This window comes from Pogoniulus pusillus, chromosome 8, assembly GCF_015220805.1.
Source record: "Pogoniulus pusillus isolate bPogPus1 chromosome 8, bPogPus1.pri, whole genome shotgun sequence".
Lineage (NCBI taxonomy): Eukaryota > Metazoa > Chordata > Aves > Piciformes > Lybiidae > Pogoniulus > Pogoniulus pusillus.
This window is the reverse complement of record NC_087271.1, coordinates 30,564,994-30,592,621: the sequence shown is the minus strand read 5'-3', so window position 1 is coordinate 30,592,621 and position 27,628 is coordinate 30,564,994. Positions and strand designations below refer to the sequence as shown.

Here is a 27,628-nt window from a genome sequence, read left to right as displayed (position 1 = left end):
TATTACAGACACCCTAGTTAGGAGTAAGCGCTTTAAACCGCATCCTCATAGGAACCAAGTACCTTTTCAGCTGCAAAACGAGCAGCTGCATAGTAGCTAATCTAACCTGACAGTCTGCCACCCTTGCTTCACTTCGCAGGAGCCGGGGCCCCGGTAGCTTTGCGGTAAAGGAAGAGGCAGCTGCCTCTGCCGTCGGCTCGGCGGCCGCGGGACACGTGGGCGGCGGGCCGCCCGCCTCCACCCGGGACACATAAAGGCGGCGCGGCGGGGCAGGAGAGGGCGCGACGCGGGACTCGCTGGTGGGACGGGGCTGCGCGGCCCGACCCGGCCCCGGCCTCTAGGGTCCTGGCGCCGGTTTTCCCCGTCAGCCACCGGGGGCTGCGGGAGCTCCGCGCCGCCTTGCCCGGGCAGCGGCTGAGCCCCGCCGCCCCATGGAGATCTCCCTCAAGTACCTGCCCGGCGGACGGGCCGCTGCTAGTGGGTGAGCTGAACGGGACGGGGCTGGGCTGGGCGCGGCACTGTCCGCTCGGGTCACGCCGCCCAGCGCGGTAAGGCAGGCGGTGGGGCAGGGAGATTAAGATGCGCCTTCACCAACGGCTACAGGAAGGGGCGAAGCGACCCGGGGCGCGGGCCGGGCCCCGGGCCGCCGCTGGAGTCACGGCGCCCGTGTGGGACTGTGATAACGGGCATGCCCCGCCGCAGCAGCAGCAGCAGCGAGGGAGGGCAGGAGGGGAGCAGAGCGCTCCCGCTATCGCGCTCGGCAGCGAGCGGGTGGAGGTGTGGCGCAGGCTCCTGCTTTGAATTTGCTGTACCAGGTAGGTCCTGCTCGTCTTGACCTGTGGCTTTGCTTCGTCGTGCTGTGCAGCAACTAAAGAGCTTCCCTGCCTGTTGTGCTGCCGGTGTGTTGCGGTCATGGAGAGGAGTTCAGCGTGGCTTGCGTGTGGATTTGCTCTGGCTGCTCTTGCGATTATTTCTACTCCTTCTGCAGCAGTTTGGCCAGGAGCTAACAGCAGCTCTGTAAAAGGGATTTGTCCGGTTCTTAGAGCTCATTTCCCTGAGAAGTCCTGGGCGATGTAGATAGTCAGTCTATGCCCAGTAGATTTTTAGCCACTCTGCTTTTTCTGCTAGGTAGAGCGCTTCATATTAGAAGTGTATTTCATGAGCAGGTAACTGTAATCATTACTGTTGAAACCACTTTCTCGAGTAGAATAGCGAGCTTTGAAGTGCCTCCCTACAAAACGTCATCCAAGTAACGCATTGTCCCATCAGATACAGCATTGCAAGGGTGGCTGTAGTAATCGAATTAGTTGATTACTACCGAAACTAATTAGTAACAACTATTATTTGTAATGCATAACACTTAATGATGCTTAGATATGAATGTAAACATGCATAATAGAGTTAGTCTTCAGCTACAGAATTTGCTGGTGCTTTACAAGACACCGTGAAAGTCTCCTGAGCACCGTAATTACGCCGCTGTGGCTGAACGGAATTGTTCCATTAGGCTGCCTAGAGCTGGGTACTTAGTTTGGATTCCTTTTGGATTGTTACGCTACTAAACAGCTGGTAGAACTAGATGGCGTATTTTAAATGTCACTGTTAATCAGTCTGAGCTTTTTAAGGTTTTTAATGCTTTGGTTGAAGGTGCTAGTTCTGCAGATTTAATGCAGTTTATCTGGTATTTCGAATCTATCCTGGGAACAAATGGATTAGGAAACAAATGCTGTATTTCACCTGTTGCCATATGTATTATTTCCTAAATGATACACTGGAGAACAATGTTTTTTAATTGGAAGACAAAGCTCAACAGTGATTATATATATATATATAGGCTCAGATTTAATCTCTTGCTGTTAAGATGAAAGTGTGTTACTTTCCTTGGCTGAATTTCTTGGTCACAATTTCTTCAACTAATTGATAAGGAAGCTAAAAGCATCAGTGAAAAGAATCCCTACTGAGCAGAGTTAAATGAAGGTTGTGTAAGAATGAAAGTACTGTTAGTAGTCAGCATCAGGTTTTTAAGAGTTGCTGTAAAGGCTTGAAAGACAGATTTGGAAGAAACATCATCTTTTCTATCATATGTATGTGACTATCAGAGGAAATAGTGTCATTAATTTAACATCTGATTAATTTATTTTTAAAGATCTGTCACTTCTGATACACTGTTGGGGGAAGATTTTGTTGCTGTCTTAAGGTGCTTCTCATGTCATGCCTTCATGCTTTAAATCCTGACTAGACCCAGATTTAACCTGTTTCACTTCATCTTTCTTTCCTGCCTGCTTCTTTGACTTATTCTCGGGGTTAGATTTTGCTCACTGTGTACACATGCAAATACTTCTGCCCGATCAAGAGAAGCTGGTACAGGAGCAGTGATGTCTTGAGGTGTCAATGCAAGGTTTAGGTATGTTTGTACCTGCTCCTGCAGACAACAGTCACAGCTATAATTAGCATATACTTTTTGGTCAGATGTGTTTTAAGATTTTCAATTAACACGTTAGACGTTATTAAAATGACCCCAGTGTGCCTTTATAATAAATTTACATGGGGATGAACTCCACAGTTTCTTTTCCCTGAACTTTGCTGTGTTTTTCCTGTCTCGACAACAAAATCAGCCTAACTCCCACCATCTTTGTGAATGATTGATTTAAGGCTGTGTATTAAATACGACCTTTGAGCTTCTCATGTTAAAATAGGTATTTTTTTCACTTCCTGCTATGAGGAAACACCACAGAGTCAACTTCACTGTTTTTTAACTTTCATCTCTCTTTGTATGCAATAGCTGATTCTAGCAAATCAGATGTTCTTGGGGGGTCTACATTTTGGGCTTAAATACCTGTGTGCTTCAGACAGGTGAGGACAAAAGAAGTAAGAATGCATCTCAGGACTTGGAATTGATGCTTTTAACATTAGAACATTGAGAGACTGTGTCCTCCTTTTTATAATTCAGAACATGCAGAATCGTTTTTCTGGATGGTAAATGGGATTGGTAATTGAGATTCAGGTTCAATTGCTCTACTTTAACACATGGAGGGTAGACAAAAATTACAAGTTTGGTTCTGGTCTTTGTGTGAACTTTCCAAGTTCTGAAAGCTGTTACTGAAAACAGGATTTAAAAGATTAGAAGGATACTATTTTCAATGTCTTCAGTAAAGAAGAAGAAACTGAGAGTGATTTAAGACACCTATAGTAACAGTTCTTTGTGCTTGTTGCTCTGATTTTTACACAGCCAGATACTGAAATAAATAAAGACCTGTGCGTGTAGTCCTTTACACTGTGTGTTCCTAACAGAAGCATGCTGTGAAGACTGCTCTGGTTGTTTAGTCTTTTAAGACACCTTTTCCTGGTGTTAGAATGTAGCTTATTCAGTGAAATGTGTTAACAGTGGCCTCTCTTTATTTCAAATATTTAGCTTAAAGGAAGAGATAAATGTAGACCTGCCATTGCAATTACTGATCCTCTTATTCAATGCCTCTTTTATGACAAATGTGTGACTATGGCATTTTTAGTGATCTACTGTGATTGAATGGTTTATGATGATGTGATCATAGGGATATATTTAATGTGTTTTGTTCTAAAACAAAGCTATTACAGACCTTTCATGTCATGTGGTGATCTGGGGTGAAGCTGCAGTATGAGGAAATGGTTTGCCAAAGCATTCTGTTGGTTTCTAATTCCCATACTATTTATGGCAGAAGTATGATGGCTCAGTCAGATTTAGATCTAGAAGAGATGACTCTGAAAGAGGATTTGAAGTTTTACTTCATGAACCCATGTGAAAAATACAGAGCAAGACGTCAAATACCATGGAAACTGGCTTTGCAGATTTTGAAGATACTTATGGTTACTACACAGGTAATCCTTCCTCTGTTTTCACTCTTAGAAAACACACCAATGATGTGCAGGAGAAGTAAATGTGTGATTCTGGGCCTTTGCCCTTCCTGGGTGTTTGTTATTGATTTGAATTTCCCACTTCAGAGAGAGAAGATGCTATAAAAAGTGCTTGGAGGGGGAGGAATAGTTGGGGCAGTACTTGACCAGATATTCTGCTGGTTTAAGATAATACTTTGAAGCAAATTACTCATCCCCCTAAATTCAACACTGTCTTTAGGTTAGGTTTGCTTTCACAGTACTGCTGTGTGTTCTGCTTCCTGTTATGTTCATAGATTATAGTTTCACTGGACTGTTTTTCAAAGCAATATTTCTTGAAATCTAGTCAGTAATTTGATATGTACACATTGAATGTGAAAATGCTGTGATCTATGTTGATAATGAAAATGACTGGGCTACAGGAATTGGATGTGCTCTTGCTTTCATCTTTCTTTGCCTAGATAGAGGCAAAGAAAGGGTATTTCTTTGCCTAGATAGAGGCAAAGAAAGGGTATTTTAGACTGCACTGATAAAAGTGTAGTTGATTATTTTACAGTCCACTGAGAAGTGATGAGTGGAGGCTGAGAGAAGCAAAACAGGGCATGTGTAAGTAGAAGTTAGTTTTCTGGACCTTTGACATGCATGGACTCTGATACCAGATGCTTTGCAAGAGCAAGAAATACACAATTCCTAAAAACATGCTGAGTTGCAGGGTTCCAGGTTTGTGTTTGACTTGTCTGCTAGAGAGAAATGTAGCCCTGGCTTAGAGGTTCCTGTGTGTTATGGGGCAGCTCTAGCTTGCATCCCCATTGGGAAGAAGCAGCAGGCTCTGGCCTTGCTGAGATGGGAGGGGGTCCAGCCTCTGCTGCTGCCATGCTGCACCAGGGTCCTAAGGAAGGTCTGGCTGCAGGAGGCAAGACTAGCTAAGATAAGCTATTTACACTAACGCTGGCACAATTGTGACTTGTAGAGACAAGAGCTGCTTGAAAAGAGGAAGTGTATTAAGGGGTGTGTGGGGAGGGGTCTGAGCTCATAGGAATAGGTGTCCCATTTTTCTTTACTGACAGCTGCACCTGGGATGTAGGCTGTTTCCCCTCACTTTGAAGGCAGGGAAGTACTCTTTGTGTCTGAGTAGTGACACAATGCAGCTTCACATGTCTATGCAAAGATTCAGTACTTACCTGTCCTAAACTACTGACCTGCATTCTTGGGTGAGCTACTAAATGTGTAGCTTTGTTTGCTGTCCCAGTCTCCTGCTATCTTTTGTAAGCAGGAGTGCTTTGCAGCTTGACTTTCACAGCCCTCAAGATTTTCTGTGTTGCTGCTTAAGATTTTTGTCAGCCCTGAATCTTGTTCAGATGGCAGGCAAGAAATAGTTTCTGAAGGAAGATGTGTACTGCTCACCAAGGAGACTTCAGATGTGAGCTGAAAGTAAATGGACAGGTTCGACAAGCATCTGTGTATTTTAGAATGAGTACAAGACCCTTGAAGGACAAAATTAGGATAATTTAAGCTGTCTCCTAGTTGCTTCTGCGTGATGTTAGCCTGCTAGTCGTGACACTTGTGTTGTCTTCAGTGTGGTGCAGCTGGGGTATCAGTGCCTGACTGAAAAGTCGGAGAGGCTTCTGTCCCAGCACGGGGATTAAGTTTTATTCCAACACTGTGCTGAAATCCCCAGGCGAGTCCTCCAAGGAAACCCATCTGAGTATGTTTTATTTCCCTATGTTGTAGTTGGAAGATTCTGGATTTTTTTATAGATAACTAACTAGGGTGCCACAGATTTACTTGTGCCATTTGGTTAGTGATTTTTTTTTTCCCCAGTCAGCTGAAGATATTAAGTAGTTGATGAAGATATTAAGTAGTTGATTTAAAACTTGACTGAAGGAATGGAGGTTTAATTCTTAATCTGAAGGCTGTACATACTTAGCAGAGCTGACATCCCCTTTTCTTTGTCCTAGTTATTACTTTGATGTGTAGCTAAACAGCCCTGCACTAAATAGTCCTACTGCATGTATTCTTTAAACCAAAACACTCTACCCTGCTTCAAACTAGCACACTGTCCTAGATCTAAGTGATTGCTTTCTAGGACAAAAGATTAACTATTCCAAGGAGGAGGAGTGGTGTAGAAAGAGGTGTGCTTTCCAAGGGGGAGAAGGAGGAGGAGTGGTGTAGAAATAGGTGTGCTTTCCAGTTTCCATTGTTTCAAATGAAGGAATTTTGATGTTTGTGAAGCCTATCTGATTGCTTTGGGGGATTTTGAAGTTCATAGTTCCTTTTGTTGCAGTTTCTCACTCTTGCTTCTTCCCTACTTCTGCCAGTTTCTTGTGGGGCCTGAAAACTCCATGCAATAAAGACAGCTTCGTATTTGCCATTAGTAAGCAGCTCAAACCTAGGATGATGAAGGGTTAGGTATTTAGGGCTCTGGCATATTCTACTGTTACTATGCCCATGAAGAGATTCTTGTTGCTTGCTTTACTTTTTTTCAGCTCCTAGGCTCCATTTATGTGTTTTTTCTTGGTGGTGATGGGACCGGGAGCATCCATATCACAGGACAATACAAATCCTGACTAATAACTCTGCTGCTTCCTCTTATAGCCTCCTTAATCAGCATCTGGGTTAGGCAGGTGGTGCCTATGGTTGCTGTGGGGTCCCACACAGGTTTATTCTTATGTGCCATGTTAGAGGTAGGAAGAAGGTTCAGGAATTTTCCCATAGAGAAATAGGGCATTACTGTGAGGAGCAGGCTATGCTGTTAGGTTAGATCTTCTGCCACTTGCATCCTCAACTTCCAGTTACAGATGTTTGTCTGGATGTGTGAAAAGTAGTAGCCATCTAGCTATCTAATTGCTGCACTCTTAAGTTTTGGAATCAGCAAGTGACCTAGATTTTCCTCTTACCTTGCATGTAGTAACCTTGACTTTTAGGGCATTAGTTAACAGGAGTAAATTACTTGTAGCAGAGTGATAGCAGCAGGCACCTTTCTGTTATAGGAAAAAGCTTTGAATTGTAAAAAGCACAAAAGGTTGCTGCTTTGCCAGTGTTCAAGATTAAACCTATTTTTTTCTTGTCTTGTCAGCTTATTTTTTTTGGTTTGAGTAACCAGCTGGTGGTCTCATTCAAAGAGGAAAACACTGTTGCTTTTAAACACCTATTCCTGAAAGGCTACTCTGGAGTTGATGAGGATGACTACAGCTGCAGTATATATACACAACAAGATGCTTATGATAGCATTTTTTATGTTATTAATCAGGTAAGCATGTGTGTTTACAATGAACAGTGCCAAAGTTCTAACTCTAAATTTCTAAGGTTCTGGTTTTCTGTCTCTGTTCTTGGAATTCAGTTCTGGTATTTCAGCACATCAGCATAGGTGGAGTGTCCTGAAGTTTGTGTGTACGTGTCTACATTTTTTTGTTCTTTGGAGATGAATATAAGGAAATTTTACTTGGGTAGTGCAGAAAGCCTGAAAGTTTGAAAATCAGTCATCTTGCTTGAGCTGGATTGAAGAGCAAGCTCTTCAATCTTGCTTTGAAGAGCTATGGGTCTGAATATACCTATGCATAGTATAGGGGGGGGGGAAATGTGCTTACAGCTATACTGAATTGCAGCTTTATAGTGAGTGCCAGGAGCCTCAAAATGTGGAATGTAGAGGCACTTGCACTGGTTAGGAAGAGTATTTTAAAGAAAAGCCCCTTTACAGCCATGGGAGGAAACTGAATAAATCTGGGATGAAAATTCACTACATATAGTTGTACTTGGTACATTTAGAAGTCATGAGATAGAAGAGTGTGTGTGTGTGGAAAGTGACACATTTCTTGTGTAGGATGACAATAAGCCCAGAAACTGTTTGTACTGGATGGGTAGGAAATGGTTTGAAACCATCTTTCATTTTCCCCAAACCTGGAACGTTACCTCTGATGCTTGGTTTAAAATACTTTGCCTGCCATTAGTTATGCCCAGCAGACTGGAGGGGTAGAAAGTGGCTTGAAACCATCTTTCATTTTCCCCAAACCTGGAATATTACCTCTGATGCTTGGTTTAAAATACTTTGCCTGCCATTAGTTATGCCCAGCAAACTGGAGGGGTAGAAAGTGGCTTGAAACCATCTTTCATTTTCCCCAAACCTGGAACATTACCTCTGATGCTTGGTTTAAAATACTTTGCCTGCCATTAGTTATGCCCAGCAGACTGGAGGGGTAGAAAGTGGCTTGAAACCATCTTTCATTTTCCCCAAACCTGGAACATTACCTCTGATGCTTGGTTTAAAATACTTTGACTGCCATTAGTTATGCCCAGCAGACATCTGGGAGTTGCAGTGATCCAATGGCTTGTACCTTACCCACTCCTTAAAGGTGCTCACAAGGGGCTTTGTTGCTTGTCTTCCATCTCCTTTGAAATGCAGCAGAGTCATCAAGGGATGCACTGTTTCTGCTGTGCTGGACAAGGCCAGGACTCTTGCTCCTAGTGTGCTAAAAGTGTTGAAGTTTTCTCAGTTTTCCTTTCAACTCTTGATACTGCTGCTATTTCTGCTGTAAACTGTGCAGTTGTTTTTTCCTTCCTTGCTTGCTTTGTCTCACTTTCCTTCTTTTGTAGGCACTAAGGCCGAGGTGAAGTCCAGATAGAAGACATTAGAGAAATAATAGCTTTAAATCCTCAAGAACAAGTAATACAGACAACAGAAAAAGGTCTCTTCATGAAATGTCTAGGTTGTGTAAAGGTAGACATGTCTTTTAAAGAGATTAAACTTGTGTAATCTGGGTTCTGGATGTAGTTCCTGAGGAGTTTTGGGTTTTTTTATGGCATGCAAGATTTCAAGAAGTGTGCTTGCAGGTGAACATTGACTGATGTTGCTTTGGGGGGGGGATTTTGTTTGTTTTTTAAAGGATGCGTTTTTAGGAACAGCCAAGCCAAGTGACTCTAAGCTTAAAAAACCCCAAAGCTTTCTAAAATTGTGAGATGGGCATCTAGGAGCTCTAGTTTTGGTGGTTTGAGTTATAATTTGAAATGCATGGTTGGTGAGAGGGTTGCAGGAATAGAATCATAGAATCAACCAATTTGGAAGAGACCTCTGGGATCATCCAGTCCAACTTATCCCCCAGCCCTATCCAGTCAACTAGACCATGGCACTAAGTGCCTCATCCAGTCTTTTCTTGAACACCTCCAGGGATGGTTGCTCTGTCCCCAGCCTGTAGCACTGCTTGGGGTTGTGGCCAAAGTGCAGAACCTTGCACTTGGCCTTGTTAAATCTCATCCCATTGGCCTCTGCCCACCCATCCAGTCTGTCTAGGTCCCTCTGCAGGGCTCTCCTACCTTCCAACAGATCAACACCTGCTCCTAGCTTGGTGTCATCTGCAAACTTACTGATGCTGGACTCAATCCCCTCATCCAGATCATCAATAAAGATATTGAGCAGGACTGGGCCCAGCACTGATCCTTGGAGAACACCACTAGTGACTGGCTGCAAGCAGAAGGACGTGATATTGCAGAAGATGGTAATAGTACATAGCAAAGCTGGAGTTTAGGTAATGTTCCATTAGGATATTTTTACACTTAAACCCCCACCAAAACCCAACCACGGGGGAGAAAAAAAACCCAACCAAAAAAACCCCCCCAAAACACCAACCAACAAAAAAAACCAAACCCAAAAGCAAGAGACCATCGTCACTGAAAATCCTCCAAACATGCTTTTTCTGCTGCAAAGAGTGCAGATTTTTTCCTTGCTCTTCTAGGTCTAGTTTGGAAGTTTCTATTACACAGCAGCCATGTGGAGTTATTAAACTTGTGTTCTGCTCTTCAGCAGAGTCTTGTGGGATCAGGATGTTCTGCTGGCTGCTCTGTCTGAGGCTACTTAGAAATGCATAACTGGAAATTTTGCTTTTGCTGTTTCATAGTGTTAATGCAAAGTGGTATGTGAGTAATTGTGGTGGTTTGGGTATTACCCGCCCCCCCCCCCCACACACACACACTGTGGAAATCACCCAGACTAGACTCAGCCAGCTCTGGAAATTGAAGCTTTATAGTTACAGCTTAGCAGAATGTACAAGCAGATATTTACAGTATATACAGTTATATACAGACATATACAAGGTAAAAGGTAACACAACAGCCCTCCCAGAAACCTGAGTCCCCAGGAGGGGCTCCCAACTGCCCTTCCACCTTCCCTCACCCCTCAACCTTACCCCAGATGTTGCTTTGTGCCCCAAGGAAGAATGGAGGGTCGGCTAGGGGGGTTAGAAAGCAAGTGGATTAATCAGAGATGGAGGGTGAGATTAGAGAAATGCAGCCCACAGCCTGCATTTCTCTAATCTCATAGATAAGGAAGAGCAACTCCCTTATCTATGTTTGGATTCTTGTTCTTATATCTCTCAGCAAGCCTATGAGTGAAGTAGACATCACCATTGTTTCCCTTTCACAGCCTGTGATCTAATCCTTCTCACCAAAACATCCTAGCTAGCTTCCAACTAGCACAGTAATCCAGAGCCATGTGTTAAAACGGCCAGGAGGGCAGAGCCTGAAAGCAGAAGCTGATAGAGCAGTGGCTGTTAGGTGCAGTGTTCTAGAGATGTCCCCAGAGTCATCTCAGTGGAGTTGTATCTAACTCCTGTTTCCACTCACCCGACCTGCCTTAGTCAAACTGGACTTCCTAGTTGACTCTTGAGTTAAGATAACATTCTGACAGGGTACAAAGGCTGTGTTTTTTTTTCTCTCAGCCTGCCTAAACTTGCTGCCAGCTCAGCCATGAGGGCTTGGAGCAGGATTGCCAGGCAGAGCTTTAGGCAGAAATACCCTAGTTCTGTTGCAGTTTTCTTTAGACATAGAGCATGCAGTTATTGAATGCCTGCTGGGATTTTGTACCCCACAAAATAGGCTAGTGGCCATAATGACCACAGGAAGGAGGAAATAGGATAACCTTGAGTGATTCATTAACAAAAATCTGTGTTGAAAGAAAAAAAAGGTCTAGTCTGTCCCACAGCCAGCTGAATGGGGATTTTTAAGGCATGGGAAGTCTTATCGGGCTTCCCACGTTTATTTACTTTGGGCCCCCTGGGAAGCTAAGTACTTCCTTCAGAGCAGACTAGTACAGAATGCTGCCCTGAGCCCTTTTGCTAGGTTAGGTAATGATAAAAGTGAATGAGTTACTAGATGTTTATGCCTTCTTCCTCACAGGGCCATGGGTGAGTCCAGCTCCTCTTGGACAGTGCTAGCTGGTGCCCAGCTGAGCTGGCAGCAGCTGCCTTTGTGATCACAGGATCTTAGGGGCTGGTTAGTCACTGATCTCAGGTGTTGAGTTGAGATCCACAGGGAGAGCTGTGCCCCAGGGTTTTGTCTTGCTTGTGCAGATAATGGAAGATGTTGCTGCAAGGATCAGAGGGTCTTGCTTCCAGTAGACACCAATGACATCTGGAAGGCAAGTCAGGGAAGAGCTGGCCTTGATCGGAGTTCTTTGGTGGTACTCTGGGCTGATCCATGCATGGGCAATGCTTGGCTTGCATTGCTTTATGTGCTACTACTTCTCATTCTTGTTTTCAAGGGCATTTTAGCATATGAAGACAGTGACTTGTGCTGTGTTTAACATGAAAGAAGAAATGCTGTCAGTTCTTCTGTGCTTGTGTACAGTAGGAAGGTTAAATTACTCTTGGAGACTGGCCAAGCTCTGTATGTTCCTTGGTTATACAGGGGATGTGTGGCTTCCCTTTTCTGTGCCACGCAGGGCTCAGCTCTGGTTTTACTTGAGGTGGATTCGATAAGAACTGAGACTTAGATTTTATGTAAAGCAATCAAGTTTCAAGTGATGTGAAAGCTAACACCTTCATGAGATAAATACATAAGATATCCCTGGTGTGCATGTAGGGAGTAGAAACACTGTGTTAAAATCATTGCCAGGCATCTAATTGAAAGCTGTCTGCTGGCTTGCTGTCTGGCACGTGGGTAATCATTTGCAGGCAGCCCAGTAAGTACAGGACATCCAACAGGTTTGTGGGCTTTTTTTTTGTTGTTTGTCTGTAAAAAGCTATATTGATACACAGCTTTGAGATTGAAAGTTACTATCTAGTGGAAGAAAGCAAAAGGTCTCTGACATGTTTTTTTCTGTTCTTGTTTTTCAACTAGTACAGGCAATTAAAAAGCATCTCCCTGGGGACCCTTGGTTATGACCATGAAGGAGCAGGTTTAAAAATCTGCAAACAACAGTACAAGAAACACACAATGCTTCCTTCCAACGACACCCTGAACATAGATGTCTCTACTGAAACAGGTGCTGTACTGAAAATGTGCAGTGATAATGTTTTAATGCTAAATAATCAAGTTTAATAAAGTTTTATTAAAAAAAGGAATAAAGTTTTGCTGTCTACAACTACCTGAAGGGAGGCTGTAGCCAGATGGGGGTTGGTCTCTTCTCCCAGACAGCCAGCAACAGAAGAAGGGGACACAGTCTCAAGTTGTGTCAGGGGAGGTCTAGGCTGGATGTTAGGAGGAAGTTGTTGCCAGAGAGAGTGATTGGCATTGGAATGGGCTGCCCAGGGAGGTGGTGGAGTCACCATCCCTGGAGGTGTTCAAGAAGAGACTGAATGAGGCACTTAGTGCCATGGTCTAGTTGATTGGTTAGGGCTGGGTGCTAGGTTGCACTGGATGATCTTGGAGGTCTCTTCCAACCTGGTTGATTTTATGATTAGTACCAACAGCTTTTTATGTGGCAATTATAGGAACGTTTAATATGCTCTTCGCCTGTTTCTCTTTTGGGTTTTAGTACCTCTGTAGAAATGGCAACTCTGTAGACTATAGGAGGCTCTTGTTAACTGCTGTCATGAGTCGTAGGTATGTTTCTGGGTGGGTTGTTTGTTTTCTCCCATATAGAAAGTTCAAATGCAGAGTTCTGGATGCTGATGAGTCTGCTTTCATTGGGAGGTTGTCTTTTACCATCTCTGAGCTGAGTTCTTGCTGTTGTCTCCTGAAGATTCACTATGCCAGCAACAGAACAAGGGGATACAGTCTCAAGTTGTGCTGGGGGAGGTCTAGGCTGGGTGTTAGGAGGAAGTTCTTGCCAGAGAGAGTGATTGGCATTGGAATGGGCTGCCCAGGGAGGTGGTGGAGTCACCGTCCCTGGAGGTGTTCAAGGAAAGCCTGGATGAGGCACTTAGTGCTGTGGTCTAGTTGACTGGCTAGGGCTGGGTGACAGGTTGGACTGGATAACCTTGGAGGTCTCTTCCAACCTAGTTGATTCTATGAGTTAAGATTACAGCTTTTCCTCTTCTCTTTCTAGAATGTATCTTTTTTAAGCCACAGGAGTTAGCTGGTAAGAAGGCTGAACTGAAGCTGAACTCTTCTTTTTTCAACCTTGAATTTTACAGGTAAAGCAGTGATGAGATTCTTTCTAACTTTTGTATGAATGTGGTGGATTTTGAGTTGTGTAGTTTCCTTGCTGTGTGTGTGTGTGTGTTTGTGTCTTTATACTTGTATTTATACACTTTCCAAAACATTCAGGCTTATACAGGTTGAAATCTCCTTCAAGCTGAAAGGCATTGCACTACAGACAATCCATGCCCGTGAATTGCCTGACTGCTATGCATTTCAGAACACTGTGAGTATGGGCTATGGGGCTTCCAACACTGTATAAGTAGCAGGAGCTTCAGATAAGGCATTGTCATCATCCTTATATTTAGAGTCCAAGTTAAAGGCAATTGAGCATGTCCTGGCCCTCACCCCTCCTTCCCAAAGGTTGCTGAAATGGTATTGCCATGGGTCAGTATCTTGTGCCTTATGCCAGCCAGTGACTTCATAACCTGTGGAGGAGGTAAGTAATTTCTTCTTCCAAAGGTTAAAGTTAAGGTTGGCTGACCAGAATGCAGCTTTTAATGCCATACATGATGTTCTCAAGTTACACCTGTACCAACACTTATGGTGACAGTTTCATTAAGGCTCACCTGCCCAGTAAATATTATTGTGTATTATGTCAAAGCACTTAGTAAGTTGTTTTGGGTTTGTTTTTTCTTTCCTCCATGGAATGAAATTTTGTCTTGCTACTCTTGTTTCTGATATGCTTTTGTGTTTGCAGATAACTTTCAATAATAGAGCTCACAGTGGAAAAATCAAAATCTATTTTGACAGTGACACTGATATTCAAGAATGTAAAGATTGGCACATATTTGGCTCTGGTAAGTACAGTACATGTGTGTTTGTGTGGTAGTAGCATTAGGCATCTCCTCCCATCATTTTCCCTGCTCAGTAATGGTCTGGTTAGGAAGATACTTCCCCATCCTGTTCATCGATTGACATATGAGTAAGCCAAGGAGAATGCCTGATTTGGGGTCACAAGATGCTTTATAAACCTGTGGATGAGAAGAATACAGGATACAGTACAGCAAGTCAGAGCTTCTGGTTGCGTTCTAATTGGTCATGGCATGAGTGAACAGGTGGAACTTCTTGTTTGGTTTTAAGTTGATAATGTTGCTATGGCCCAAAGCCTACTTTTCTTTTACCCTGTGCAGATGGACAGATCAACTTAGTGCAAGAAGGGAACTCTTTATTTTATAATACTCATTTTTTTGTTTTATTTTGGAGAACTTTAGTGTGCTTTTTCTTCTTGTAACCCAAACTGTAATTGCAGAATGTTTCTAGTAACCTATTTATTTATGGAGTGAGAGTGTTTAATTGGGTTGGCCCCAGTGGGTCCCAGTTTGACCCCAGCGAGTCTCAGTTTGGCCCAAGTGTGTCCCAATTCAGTCCTAGTTTGGCTCCAGTGGGTACAATATGTGATCTTTTGTAACAGTTTGTGCTGATATGTGAAAAGACTAATTCTCCTGCCTTTGATTCTGCAGTTCTCCAGAAGAACACTCAGTATATTCTAGTCTTTGATGGATTTGTCATTCTAAGTTGCTTTGCTTCTCTCATCCTCTGCACAAGATCCATTGTTCTTGCCCTGAGACTGCAAAAAGTAAGCACAATGCTCATAATCTCGTTTTTTGTCTCTGCTCTGTCTTTTGCTGCTAGTCTTGTCAAGTGATATGGTTTGAAATATTTCGTAGTGCTTCTGTGACAGGACCATGCCCTCTTACTCTATCTCTACAAAAGATGTGTAGATATCTGTGGTGAGTAGTTGTTAGCTGAAGGAGCTTTCACTTCTGTTTGTGTAGTGCCGCAATACAAAGTGTCTTGTATCTGTTGGGGGCAGTAGAAGGTGATTATTTAGTCCAGGATTTTGCACCAAAAAAATACCTGAGTTTTTGTGCTGCTTACAGCTGCTAATACATCCTGCACCTTCAGAACATTAATTCATCCCTGGCTGCAGACTAGAATTTCCACAGAGGTTTTGTCATAAATGAATGCTTTAGTGAACATCCCTCAAGGCTAGTTCTAACTGGAGAAAGTTCCAGTGTCTCCAGTTAGTCTATATGCTGTGCTGGGGTTTTTGGGCTTCGTGGGGCTTGAACCACAGGTTTTCAGTTCTTTTCTCTCCACTGTCTCTGAGCGCTGTCTGCTGTGACTTTCTTTCCTGATCACTCTCCTTTACAGACTGAAACTAAACCTGTCTGATGTAGTCTCGAACTGCTTTCACAGCTTCGTGTAAGCAGATTTAGCTCCTTTGGTCCAAATACTGATGCAGAAACAGGCTGGACCCTGAGATGTGCTAGTTATAACCATACATTATATAAAACTTGCAACCATGTGTCTTATGGGAGCTGGAAAAAAAAAGGTCAGAACGAGTAGGATATGAAAGTGCAGACATGGGTTTATTTCATTCAGTATCCTTTTTGTAGCTTGTGAAGAGGTTGCCATTCAGCCAAGGCATTGTGAAACTGCTGTCAGAAATAGGCGTTGATTCACGAGCAAAAAGAGCAAGTAAAGAGACCAGCAGTGCTAGGTGTGAGAAGTGATGTTGTTGTTGTTACTGGAAATAAGAGCTCTCACCTTAGTTGTATTTGAGTTACTGATTCCATTTTTTCCCCACTCATTCCTTTTGTGGCCTCGGTCTGTTGAAGGTGGGTAGAAACTTGTGAAGGAGACTAAAAAGGAGGTAACAAGGTAGGATTATGCTAGTGGGGATTTGTTATGAAGTCAGCTGTGCTGTGGAAAGGTGCTTTTTTTTTTTTTTCTGAGCTTTTGAATCACCTACATCTAAGATAGCTGGAATGAAGTGTGAACTGAACTTGTGATATTCATTGTTGTAAACATTGCTTTAGATTAGACAGTTCTCAGCAATACTCGGAGTGAAATAGACAGGGATGGGTTGTGCCAGTTTGAGCCTGGCTGGGCTATTTTGGTGAGAAGAATTAGATTATGGGCTGTGAAAAGGAAATAGTTGTGGTGTCTACTTCACTCATTGTCTTGCTGTGATCTCTAAAAACATAAATATAGATGGGAGAGTCTCTCTGGGCTTTTTGGACTACACTTCTCTCTCTAATCTGCCTGACTAATCTGTCTGCTTCCTAACCCCCCCTGGCTGATTCTCCAAACTCACCTTTGAACATAAGGCAAAGTCTGGGGTAAGATAGAGGGATGGGAGGAAGGTGGAAGGGTGATTGGGAGCCCCTCCTGGGGACTCTGGTTTCTGGGAGGGCTGTTGTGTCTCTGTGTTACTTTTTAATTTGTGTATTTCTGTCTGTAGCTGTATATAGTGTAAATATCTGCTTGTATATTGTGCCAAGCTGTAAATACAAATCTTCATTCAATTTCCAGATCTATTGAGCCTGGTCTGGGTGATTTTTCTGAAGTGTGGGGGGGAGGCAGGTAACACCCAAACCATCACAGGCCTGAACCAATCTTTTTAATTCTATTTATTTATGTTGCTATCAAAAGTGAGTTTTAAACTGGTGTTCCAACAAACGCTATAGGAAAAAGGGGTATGTGAAACTTAAGCACTGCTGTCCTAGTGGGACATCTGCACCTATTTTTCATCCAAGGTGACCTGTAACTAAACACCTGAATGCTTGTCCATAGAGATTTGTGAACTTCTTCAGGCAGAAATACAAGCGTCGTGTCTGTGACTCTGATCGTCTGGAGTTCATCAATGGGTGGTATATCCTGGTAATTATCAGTGATGTGATGACAATCATCGGTTCAGTCCTAAAAATGGAAATAAAAGCAAAGGTAAGAGTTTAAAACTTAATACATTAAGCTTGTTGTAACCACATTTAACGTGTTTAAACCTGGGGACAAATGAAAATGATCTGCCGCAGATTCACAGAATTTCTTTGATTGGAAAAGACCTTCAAGCTCATCGAGTCCAATCATTAGTTTCACACTGACAAGCCCTTGACAGTGAACCAAATCCCTCAGCACAACATCTAATCACTATGAATCGCTATGGTTGGAAAGGACCACCAGGATCACCCAGTCCAACCTTCATCCCAGCATCCTTCATCACCAGACCATAGCTCCAAGTGCCAGTGTCGTGGTCACTGATCTTGTTAACTTCTGCTAGTTCCTGCTTTTTTCTTATTGCTAGTTTGGCTGATACCTGGGGAAGAGAAACTGAAACCAGTTTTTCAGTAAGACCATGTAAACTATTTAAACATCTTATTTCCGCAGTGCTAATCCCTTTTATAGGACCTGTGTGGGCAGACACAGTTGTTGAAAACAAACAACTTGAGTTGTGTTGGTTTTGTAAGAAGCACTGGTCTATGTTGTACAGGGAAACCCAGAGTCATCCCCTTGGATAAAATGGGGGTCTTGATGGCTTGTGGAACTGGAAACATGGTGTTTTAGATGGCTTTCCTGGCCTGTCCCAATTACAGGCACAGACAGCATCACCTGCTGGTCCTTGATCTCTGTGCTAGTTTGAGGCTAGCTGGAATATTTTGGTGATAAGAATTAGATTATAGGCTGTGAAAATGAAACAGTGGTGATGTCTGCTTCACTCATAGGCTTGCTGAGATGTATAAAATCAAGACCACAAACATAGATAACACAGTTGCTCTCTGGCTCTGGCTGCCTGCCCTTCTCTCCCTAACCTGCTTGTCTGTGTAATTAATCCTTCTGCTTTGTAACCCCCCTGGCCAATTCTCCAAACTCACCTTGAATGTAAGGCAAAGTCTGGGGATAAGGGAGAGGGGTGGGAAGGAGATGGAAGGGTGGTTGGGAGCCCCTCCTGGGGACTCTGGTTTCTGGGAGAGCTGTTGTGTTTCTGTATTACTTTTTAACTTGTCTATCTTTGTATATAACTGTATATATTTGTGTATATATATGCCTGTATTTTGTGCTAAGCTGTAAATATAAAGCTTCATTCTGATTTCCAGCTTGGCTGAATTTACTCTGGGTGACTTCATAAGAGTGGGGGAGGGCAGGTAACACCCAAACTGTCACAATCTCCTGCTCTGAGCTTGCTGTAATCAATGTGTTTTGTCCACCTGGCGGCAGCAGTTCAGGGTGTTTTCTGTCCTTTGCTGGTTTTGGGTGTTTTGTTTGTTCATTCATTTTGTTTTGGTTGAGTTTTTTTTCCTCAACAGATCTCTGTAAGTAATTTGTGTGCCCACAAAATTTTGTGTTCTGGGAAAAACGGGGTGGGTAGTGTGCTGCTCCTGCTTCATGTGCTCAGTGGCCTTCAGAGGAGGCACTTGAGAACCTCCAGCTGTATGGGAAGGTGGAGGAATGAGGGAAGGAAATCTTGAACTAGATGGGTATCTCGTGCTTGTTGCAACAAATTCCACCCTTCTACACTAAAATCAAGTAGAACTGGTTATAAACTTCACTGATAGTAAAAATGACATTCAGGCTCCAAACAGTTGGCAACCTTTTCAGAGATGTAAGTGTGCGTAGCGTGAAAAGGGCTCTGCAGTCTTGAGGCTCACTTATCTTTTAAATGATGACTCTGTGGTTTGGGTTTCTTTCTCTTTTGACTGGATGGCAAATGAGAGCTTGTTTTGCCTAGCATAGCATATATTAAGCTTTTTTTAAAATAAAAATTGGGAGATACTAGCTATTATAACTGTGTTGTGACCAAGGTAAAGACTTAGAATCATAGAATCATAGAATCAACCAGGTTGGAAGAGACCTCCAAGATCATCGAGTCCAACCTAGCACCCAGCCCTATCCAGTCAACTAGACCATGGCACTGAGTGCCTCATCCAGTCTTTTCTTGAACACCTTCATTCTTCATGCAGAACTACAAGAATATCAGTGCAGATGCCCTTTAAAGCATTTGGGTGATCTCACCAAGTTGTGCTAGCTTGAAGCTAGCTAAGGATATTTTAGTGAGAGGAATTGGATTACAGGCTGAGAAGAGGAAACAATGGTGATGTCTACTGCACTCACAGGCTTGCTGAGATATATAAAAACAAGAACACAAACACAGATAACAGAGTTGCTCTCTGGCTCTGGATGCATGCACTTCTCTCTCTAACCCTTGTGTCTGTCTAATACTTCTGCTTTGTAACCCCCCCTGGCTGGTCCTCCTAACTCACCTTGAATGTAAGGCAAAGTTGGGGGTAAGATAGAGGGGTGGAAGGGTGGTTGAGAGCCCTTCCTGGGGACTCTGGTTTCTGGGAGGGGAGTTGTGTTTCTGTATTACTTCTTTAACTTTCATATTGCTGTCTGTAGCTGTATATATTGTAAATATCTGCTTGAATATTGTGCTAAGCTATAAATAGGAAGCTTCATTCTGAGTTCCAGCTCGGCTGAGTCTAATCTGGGTGATTTTCTTAAGTGTATGGGGGAGGCAGGCAACACCCAAATTGTCACACTAAATTAACAACAGTTCACTTTTGTTCTGACTTGTGATACAGCAAGTCTTTTCAGTATTGGACTGCCCTTCTTTCTTTGTTTCAACTGCTGGAATTTGAATAGCCATCACGCTAACAAATCTGCTGCTTTGTGACTTGAATGCCTGCTCTGTTTGGATCCCACAGAACCTCACAAGTTACGATGTCTGCAGCATTTTACTTGGAACATCAACCTTATTTGTCTGGGTCGGAGTCATCAGATACCTGGGATATTTTCAAACCTACAATGTAAGACATGAATCAAATATTCAACAGCTAAAATATGTATTTGTCACTTTTACTCGGGTCACTCTAACTTGTGGCTTTTTCTTATCTTTTCTTCCACCCTGACTTGTAGGTGCTAATTTTAACTATGCAAGCATCGTTGCCTAAAGTGCTAAGGTTTTGTTGTTGTGCTGGGATGATTTATCTTGGCTATACTTTCTGTGGTTGGATTGTCCTGGGACCTTATCATGAAAAGGTATGTACTCCTTTCCTGGTCTAATGATCTGTGAATATCTGTGTGCACAGCTCATAGTTAAAATAACAATGGAAATAGGTCTTAAATTTGTGGGTTTGTTGAAAAACTACAATGAGGAACACAGGAGTATTTCTCCTTCCATGGACACGTATCTCCAGCTGCCTGCTCTCTTCCACAAAGTAATCATGTCCTTGTTTCACTGTGCACTTGAACTCAACGGGATCCCAAGGACAGGGCTGTATGTGTTCAGCGGGTGAGTTGTCCCTGCAGTGTCTGGCTGCGGACTGGAGGTGTATTGGTTTATCTCTTTCGCCCTCTTCTGGCAGTCGCGGTTCAGCTGCGCTGAAGAGGCACCAGTTCACCCTTAACCATTTCTAGGAGTCTTCTTGACTCTCTTATCCAAATCTTTCCTGTAGAGTGTAACTTCAGCTCTTCTGTCTTAACTCGAAGTCTTGTTTATACACTCAATCTGTGTGGTTGGGCGTTTTGTTTCATTTTGCTTGGGAATTTTTGTTGGGTTTATTTGTGGCTTTGTTCAGTTTTGTGTTTGTGGTTTTGGTGTATTTTTTTTTAAGGTTGACATCAAAGTGTATTTTGCCTTGTCTAAGACCTGGGTACAGCTGTAAAGCTTTGTGTATTCCAAAATGCTGAAAAGCAAGCAACCAAAACCCAAGCCAACGACACAACAAAAACCCAAACAAACCTCCAACCCCCCTCTAACCAACAAAAAAATCTCCCACTCATGAAGCTTGTTATTTGCTTGGGTTTTTGTCTTGGGTTTATGCAGTAGCTTAAAAGGCAGATTGCTGTTGTGCTAAACTCTAGCTGTCCGTTCATCGGTGACAGGTGACTGCTCACTCCTGGTTGTTGGTTAGGCACAGCATGTCTTGTAACAAGAGATACCTTCTTAGCTTCTTGCACTCACAGAGCTCAGATTCCTGTAGCAAAATGTAATCCTTTGAGAAATGTAGGTATTATTTCTGCCTTTGTTTTAAGCTGATGACAGTACATTTCTCTGTGGGATCCTCCATCATATTAGAGCCTCAACTGTTCCTAGCAGGCATAGCATGAATACTGTTGTAACTTCTCTGCAGTGAGAACATGAGTTATGTGGACAAAAGGAAGTGTACTCAATAATATGCTTGTCTGTGAAAAGACTACCTCTTGCTAAACGTCACAGCTCAAGAGCGTCAAGGAAAACAACCGTGCCCAGATGGGTTCTTGTTTGTGACAGTTCCCCACTGGACGGCAGTGTGGCACTGTGCAGAGCAGCGAGCAGCTGGCTTAGCAAGGCTCTCTTGGCTGCACATGCTCAACCTAGTAAGAAATGGGCAGAGCCTTCCCTGCTGTGCCAGTACACAGGAGAAAGGTCCTTGTGCTCAAAGATCCTGAAGGCCATAGCTCAAAAATATAGAAGTACATACAGGTGTTTGCTTTCTACAGCCAGAGATACTGAGTGAGAATGTTCTATTATCAAGGGGCTTATAGGTGGGGAATACTTAGGAGGCTTCTCTCTGTACTCATAGAATCAACCAGGTTGGAAGAGACCTCCAAGATCATCCAGTCCAACCTATCACCTAACCCTATCCAATCAACTAGACCATGGCACTAAGTGCCCCATCGAGTCTCCTCTTGAACACCTCCAGGGATGGTGACTCCACCACCTCCCTGGGCAGCCCATTCCAATGCCAATCACTCTCTCTGGGAAGAACTTCCTCCTAACATCCAGCCTATACTTCCGCCAGCACAACTTGAGACTGTGTCCCTTTGTTCCATTGCTGGTTGCCTGGGAGAAGAGACCACCCCCCACCTGGCTAAAATGTCCCTTCAGGTAGTTGTAGACAGCAATGAGGTCTCCCCTGAGCCTCCTCTTCTCCAGGCTAAACACCCCCAGCTCCCTCAGTCTCTCCTCACAGGGCTGTGCTCCAGGCCCCTCACCAGCTTTGTCACCCTTCTCTGGACACATTCCAGCACCTCAACATCTCTCTTGAATTGAGGGGCCCAGAACTGGACACAGTACTCAAGGTGTGGCCTGAGCAGTCCTGAGTACAGGGGCAGAATAACCTCCCTTGTCCTACTGGCCATGCATCAAAACTTGTGAATTTCCCATGCCATTCACCCCTTCATCTCAGAAAATGTGCTGCTGGGTCTCATAATGGCTTTAAATAAATAACACCCCCCATAAGTCACAGGTAAGAGCAGACCTGCTGTTTCTGTGCAACATTATGTTCCCCTTACAAGCATGTGCCTCTTGGCATCTTCCTTTTGATAAAGGACTTCAAGTGAGTGTAGTCCTTTTACTGCATTGATGATATCTGCATTAAAACGTCGTGTGTTACTCTTTTTTTGGACAGTATGAATTATAATTAACAAATCCAGCTATTTGGATGGGCAGTGTGATGGTGGGAGATGTGCTGACCTGGTGGTTGAATGGCATTTAGCCTCAGAGCATCTTTCAGCTAGGGAAAGTGGAGTTATGAATTTAAGAGGATGTCATTGAAATGAAACTGTGATTTTGCCTGGACTCTGTTTAGTCGCTTGGTGGTACAGCTGCAGCCTTTACATAAAGCTTGGGATTTTCTGAATGACAGATAAATTATGTAGGAGAGCAGCAGAGGGACCTGGACAGGCTGGATGGGTGGGCAGAGGCCAATGGGATGAGATTTAACAAGGCCAAGTGCAGGGTTCTGCACTTCGGCCACAATAACCCCAAGCAGCGCTATAGGCTGGGGACAGAGTGGCTGGAGAGCAGCCAGGAGGAAAGGGACCTGAGGGTACTGATAGACAGTAAGCTGAAGATGATCCAGCAGTGTGCCCAGGTGGCCAAGAGAGCCAATGGCATCCTGGCCTGCATCAGGAACAGTGTGGCCAGTAGGACAAGGGAGGTTATTCTTCCCCTGTACTCAGCACTGGTCAGGCCACACCTTGAGTACTGTGTCCAGTTCTGGGCCCCTCAATTCAAGAGAGATGTTGAGGTGCTGGAATGTGTCCAGAGAAGGGCAACGAAGCGGGTGAGGGGCCTGGAACACAAATCCTATGAGGAGAGGTTGAGGGAGCTGGGCCTGTTTAGCCTGGAGAAGAGGAGGCTCAGGGGTGATCTTATTACTGTCTACAACTACCTGAAGGGGCATTGTAGCCAGGTGGGGGTTGGCCTCTTCTCCCAGGTAACCAGCAATAGAACAAGAGGACACAGTCTCAAGTTGTGCCAGGGTAGGTATAGGCTGGATGTTAGGAAGAAGTTCTTCACAGAGAGAGTGATTTCCCATTGGAATGGGCTGCCCAGGGAGGTGGTGGAGGCACCGTCCCTGGGGGTCTTCAAGCAAAGCCTGGCTGAGGCACTTAGTGCCATGGTCTAGTTGACAGGCTAGGGCTGGGTGATAGGTTGGACTCGATGATCTTGGAGGTCTCTTCCAACCTGGTTGATTCTATGATTCTATGTCATCATGAGACAAATCTTGTTTAGACCATTCAAGCTCTGAAGGCCCTTTTATCTCTAACTTCTTAATGCATTATTGATTGATTAATTACTCTTACTCCAGTGATTCCGGAGAGCTGTTCAGAAGATGTGGATTCTGTTTCCAGCATACTGCCTCTGATTTACTGTATAGTTTTTCATAGATTTTTTTTTGTGAAATTGATGTATCTATGGGCTTTGCTTTTTTTTCTTTCTTTTTTTTCCCCTGCAGGTCTAAAATAGCTTAAAATTCTGTAACCTTTACACTTTCTGTGGTGCTTGGCCACTAGTTGCTGGCTGATTTACCTGTCAAGCATTGCAAATTGATTTCTTGTTCGTAAATCTTCTTATTTCTAATGTAAATATAAAATCTTGGCTGAGTATTATATTTCTGATTGTTCTATTTTTGACACAGGTTTTGTTCTGAATATACAAGGGGGAAAAAAGTGTGGTGGCATGTGGTTGTCTGGTTTGACTTTTTCCTTTTGCTGTGAAGAAAACTAAAACCAAATGTGTTGTGCTGTTTGTTTTTTAAACACTGTTCACCTTTGGAGGAATAATCTCCATGCTTTATTTTTGAAACTGTACTCATTGTTTTCTAGTTTGAGGATCTGAACACAGTGGCTGAGTGTTTGTTCTCTTTGGTCAACGGCGATGATATGTTTGCGACGTTTGCTCAGATCCAGCAGAAGAGCACACTGGTGTGGCTGTTCAGTCGGCTGTATCTGTACTCCTTCATCAGCCTGTTTATATACATGATCCTCAGCCTTTTTATTGCACTCATTACTGACTCTTACGACACCATAAAGGTAAAACTTTTGTTTCCCTTTGCACTTCTAATCAGTTTTATATCCGTTCTTGTTAATCATTCAGCACCATACTATCTAGCATTAGTTATGACAACTAGTAAGTCTGTTAAAATCTTTTAGCTTAGTCTGTGGCAAGACTGGGAGGGTGACTGGGTAGTCATCCAAATGACTAAGCAATAATTGGTTTGGAAAACTGTCCTCAGTGCCTGACCCTGTTTTGTGCCTTCTGCTGCTTCACTTGGCTTTAAAAAACTAAGAACTAATGAAAACAAGTGGAAGGATGAGTGGGAAAAGTCAGTTTATAAGTCCTGTTTGGAGTAAATGTTCCTTCTTGTAGCATCAAAAGGCGGGGTCAGGAAGAGTTTGCTGGCATCTCAGAATACATCTTTGGTAGGAGTGTGACAATGGCCAAGTTTGTAACTCAAAGCTCATGTTAAATGTCCGAGCTAACAGTGTGTTGCTTGGAAATGTGTGGCTGAAAGAAAACGTTTTCCAAAAGACTTGCTACTTCTTGTTTAAGTTACTGTTGTGCCAGTAGAAGTGGTTGGAAGTGAAGCAAAGTTTTCACTAATCAACTCCTGTCCTTGTCTTCTAGTGCTGTCTCTTTGTAACTAGTGGGAAGATGATATGGCTCATGCTCTTTAGCTTTCATCTCTTTCTTGTCTTACTATCAGATAGAGGCCATCCGAATAAAGTTACTCTGATATGAACTACAATGTCAGACTAAGCAAAATCTCCACTTCCTAAGCATCTCAAAATACAACTTAACTGTCTTCTGCAACTGAGTTAATTTGGTCTGAAGAAGAGTGTTTTGCTGTTGTTATTCTTTCCCCTGAGCAATGCCTGTGGATCCATGTGGAACCATTTCCATGTGCTGAACTGGTGTTTTGCTGATCTTTTCTGTGGCATGACAATGCTCAATACCCACTTTAGGTATTCCTTCAAATCCAGCATTGATGTTCATAGGGAAAAAGATCCCAGAACACTCACAGTGAGCATAGTAGCTGATGTGAACAAGTGACATTCAGTGCCAGTATAACTTAAGATTGCTTGCTTGGTCTGTATAGACAGCAAACAAAATGTATGAGAGCTTATGAACAATATCAATTCTATGTCACATAGATTTCTTTGTTCTGCAACTAGAGCTGTGGTGTTTCTAAGATGGAATTGGTTCCTTTAATTTGTGTTTTTTGTTGTTTTGGGGTGGCTTTCTGTTCTTATTTCCTAAAGCAGTAGTGAACGAATTAACCAAATAGTTTGGTTTTGACTATCACACTCCAGAAGAGATTTTAGAACACTTCATACCCAGTAACTTCTTGTGTGTTGCAAATAAAATGCATTCTCTTTCAGAAATATCAGCAAAGTGGATTTCCAGTGACAGATTTACATACATTTCTAAAAGACCATGGCAGTGCTGATTACAGGAAAGAACAGACTTCCATGTCATTCATCTGCTGCTGTAGGAGGTGAGTAGGCTGTTTATAGTGAGTGTTTTTCTTAGAAGTACAGCAGTAAGCTTCTCAAGGCAGAGTGCTCTTTCACAAATGCTGAAGCATCCAGAATGCAGCCCATAGAATAGTTGGAGTTTTGTTGCTCTTACGCTTGGTGTTAGATCTTTAGTCTGTTGATGGTGCAGGAGAAGCAATTCTGAGGTTAAATGCACATTTCAAATGCTTTGCTCATATGAACGTTACTCTACAGAAACTGGTGGAGGTCAGTGGGAAGACTGCAGACGAGTCTGTCAAGGAGTCAGAACCAAACTAAGTCTCTGCTTCTTAGGGCTTTGCAAGCCTTCTGTTTCTGAAAGGCTTTCTACTAGGCTGTGGATGGTAGCAGAAAGCAAGAGAATGCCATTCAGCCAGAAACCCATACTTAATCCCAGATCTATGCTGTGTCTGTGAGGCAAACTAGTTCAATGCCATCTGTCAGAATAGTGGGAACAATTGTAAATGTCTGGTTGCCACCAAATTCAAGCCTTTGGAATTCTTAGCACTGGCCATTTTTAAGCTGATGTTGGTGAGAGATTAACATTTCACCTAGTGCTTGCTGGTCAGGAAATAACATTCTTTCTAGGAAACCTGCTGCACCTCTGAATCCTTTGAGAGTGGATGGATTTGTCGCTGCTCCTAGGCAGTCTGGAAGAGTTCCTCCTTGTGTGCTGAATGGTCAGGGGCACTGTGGAAATAAGCCAGGCTGTGGGAGAAGGAATAGAGTGGAACATGAACACTTGTTCAATCCCAACTGATGTAACAAATCCTATTTTAGCAGTAGGATGCTTGTTTACTTATCTACTGAGGCTTTTGTGAAATGCAGCTTTATAGTTTTGATATAGTCTGGTAGAGGGAAACCTCATAGCTGTATAAAAAAGCATGTGAGATGGTGATGGGCAGGTATCCCAGAGCTGCTGTGGACACTTGAAATCCAATTAGTAAGAACTCCAGCCAGGTACAGCTTCAGGTTTCACATCCAAGTCATTGTGCAAGATAGGAGATTTTTCTTTGTCTGCTTGAGCAGAATAAATATGCTTTACTGTAATATACTGTGGAGTATTTACGGCACAAGCCTGGTAACTGGAATGCAGATCTAGAGCTCCTGTTACTATAGCAGTTACTGCTTTTGTCCTAGTGCAGGTGTTGAAGGTGTTTGCTGAAATGGGGTAGCACACAACAGAAGGATCAAAACTCAGCTTAGCATTGTATGAGTAGGTGCTTCCTATTTAATTTTCTGCCAAATGGAAATTTGTGACTTTTTTCTTTTGCAGACAACAGAGTGATGACAACTTGATACTTATTAACTGATGATTACACATCAGAATTCCCCAGTAATATATGCAAAGAAAGCATGGTTGCAAGGAGAATAATTGTTCTTCAGATTGTACCGAAGCCCGCTATCAGGACTTGCCTTGTTGTGAGCAGACTGATCTTACCCAATTAAGTTGTTGGGGGAAGAAAACCAGCTAGTGTGACATCAGCTGGCTGGCCAGGAGGAGAGCCCAGAAGCTGCATCTGGAGGAGAGCTGTGAAGAACTCTGCTTTCTTGCCCCGAGTTTTGTCACTTTGAAGGCAGCTGATCCTTGAGCAGTGTCCATGGGAGCTCCGTTTGCTACTCATCTCTGGGGGGAAGGAAACTGGCCTGGAACCAAGTGTTGTTCTTAAGGAGAAAGAAACAAAAAAGACATGCAAAATTTTAAAGTATAATTCTGCGATTAAAAAAGTGTAGGCAAGGAGAAGAGAGGAGTTTTTTTCACGTGAAGTGATGCATTTGGCATTAAGACTAACTTCTACTTGGTGCAATTCATGTCCATGAAATAAATTTATGTAAAACTACA

The 27,628-nt window shown here is 43.2% G+C and overlaps 1 protein-coding gene across 2 annotated transcripts; it reads left to right on the top strand.

Moving 5' to 3' along the window:
- Positions 1-126: 126 nt before the first annotated feature.
- On the top strand, positions 127-27,628 carry MCOLN2 (mucolipin TRP cation channel 2). 2 transcript variants are annotated; one of them, XM_064147918.1, is made up of 14 exons: positions 127-481; positions 3,693-3,852; positions 6,944-7,117; positions 11,974-12,118; positions 13,124-13,211; positions 13,345-13,441; positions 13,916-14,015; positions 14,679-14,794; positions 16,798-16,947; positions 19,704-19,805; positions 19,915-20,037; positions 24,094-24,300; positions 25,651-25,766; positions 27,062-27,628. In XM_064147918.1, exons 1-14 carry the CDS (start codon positions 432-434, stop codon positions 27,096-27,098), a joined length of 1,665 nt encoding a protein of 554 aa, XP_064003988.1. In that variant the 5' UTR covers positions 127-431; the 3' UTR covers positions 27,099-27,628. The 2 variants fall into 2 exon arrangements, with proteins under 2 accessions (XP_064003988.1, XP_064003989.1); XM_064147919.1 differs by lacking the exon at positions 127-481 and adding an exon at positions 532-815.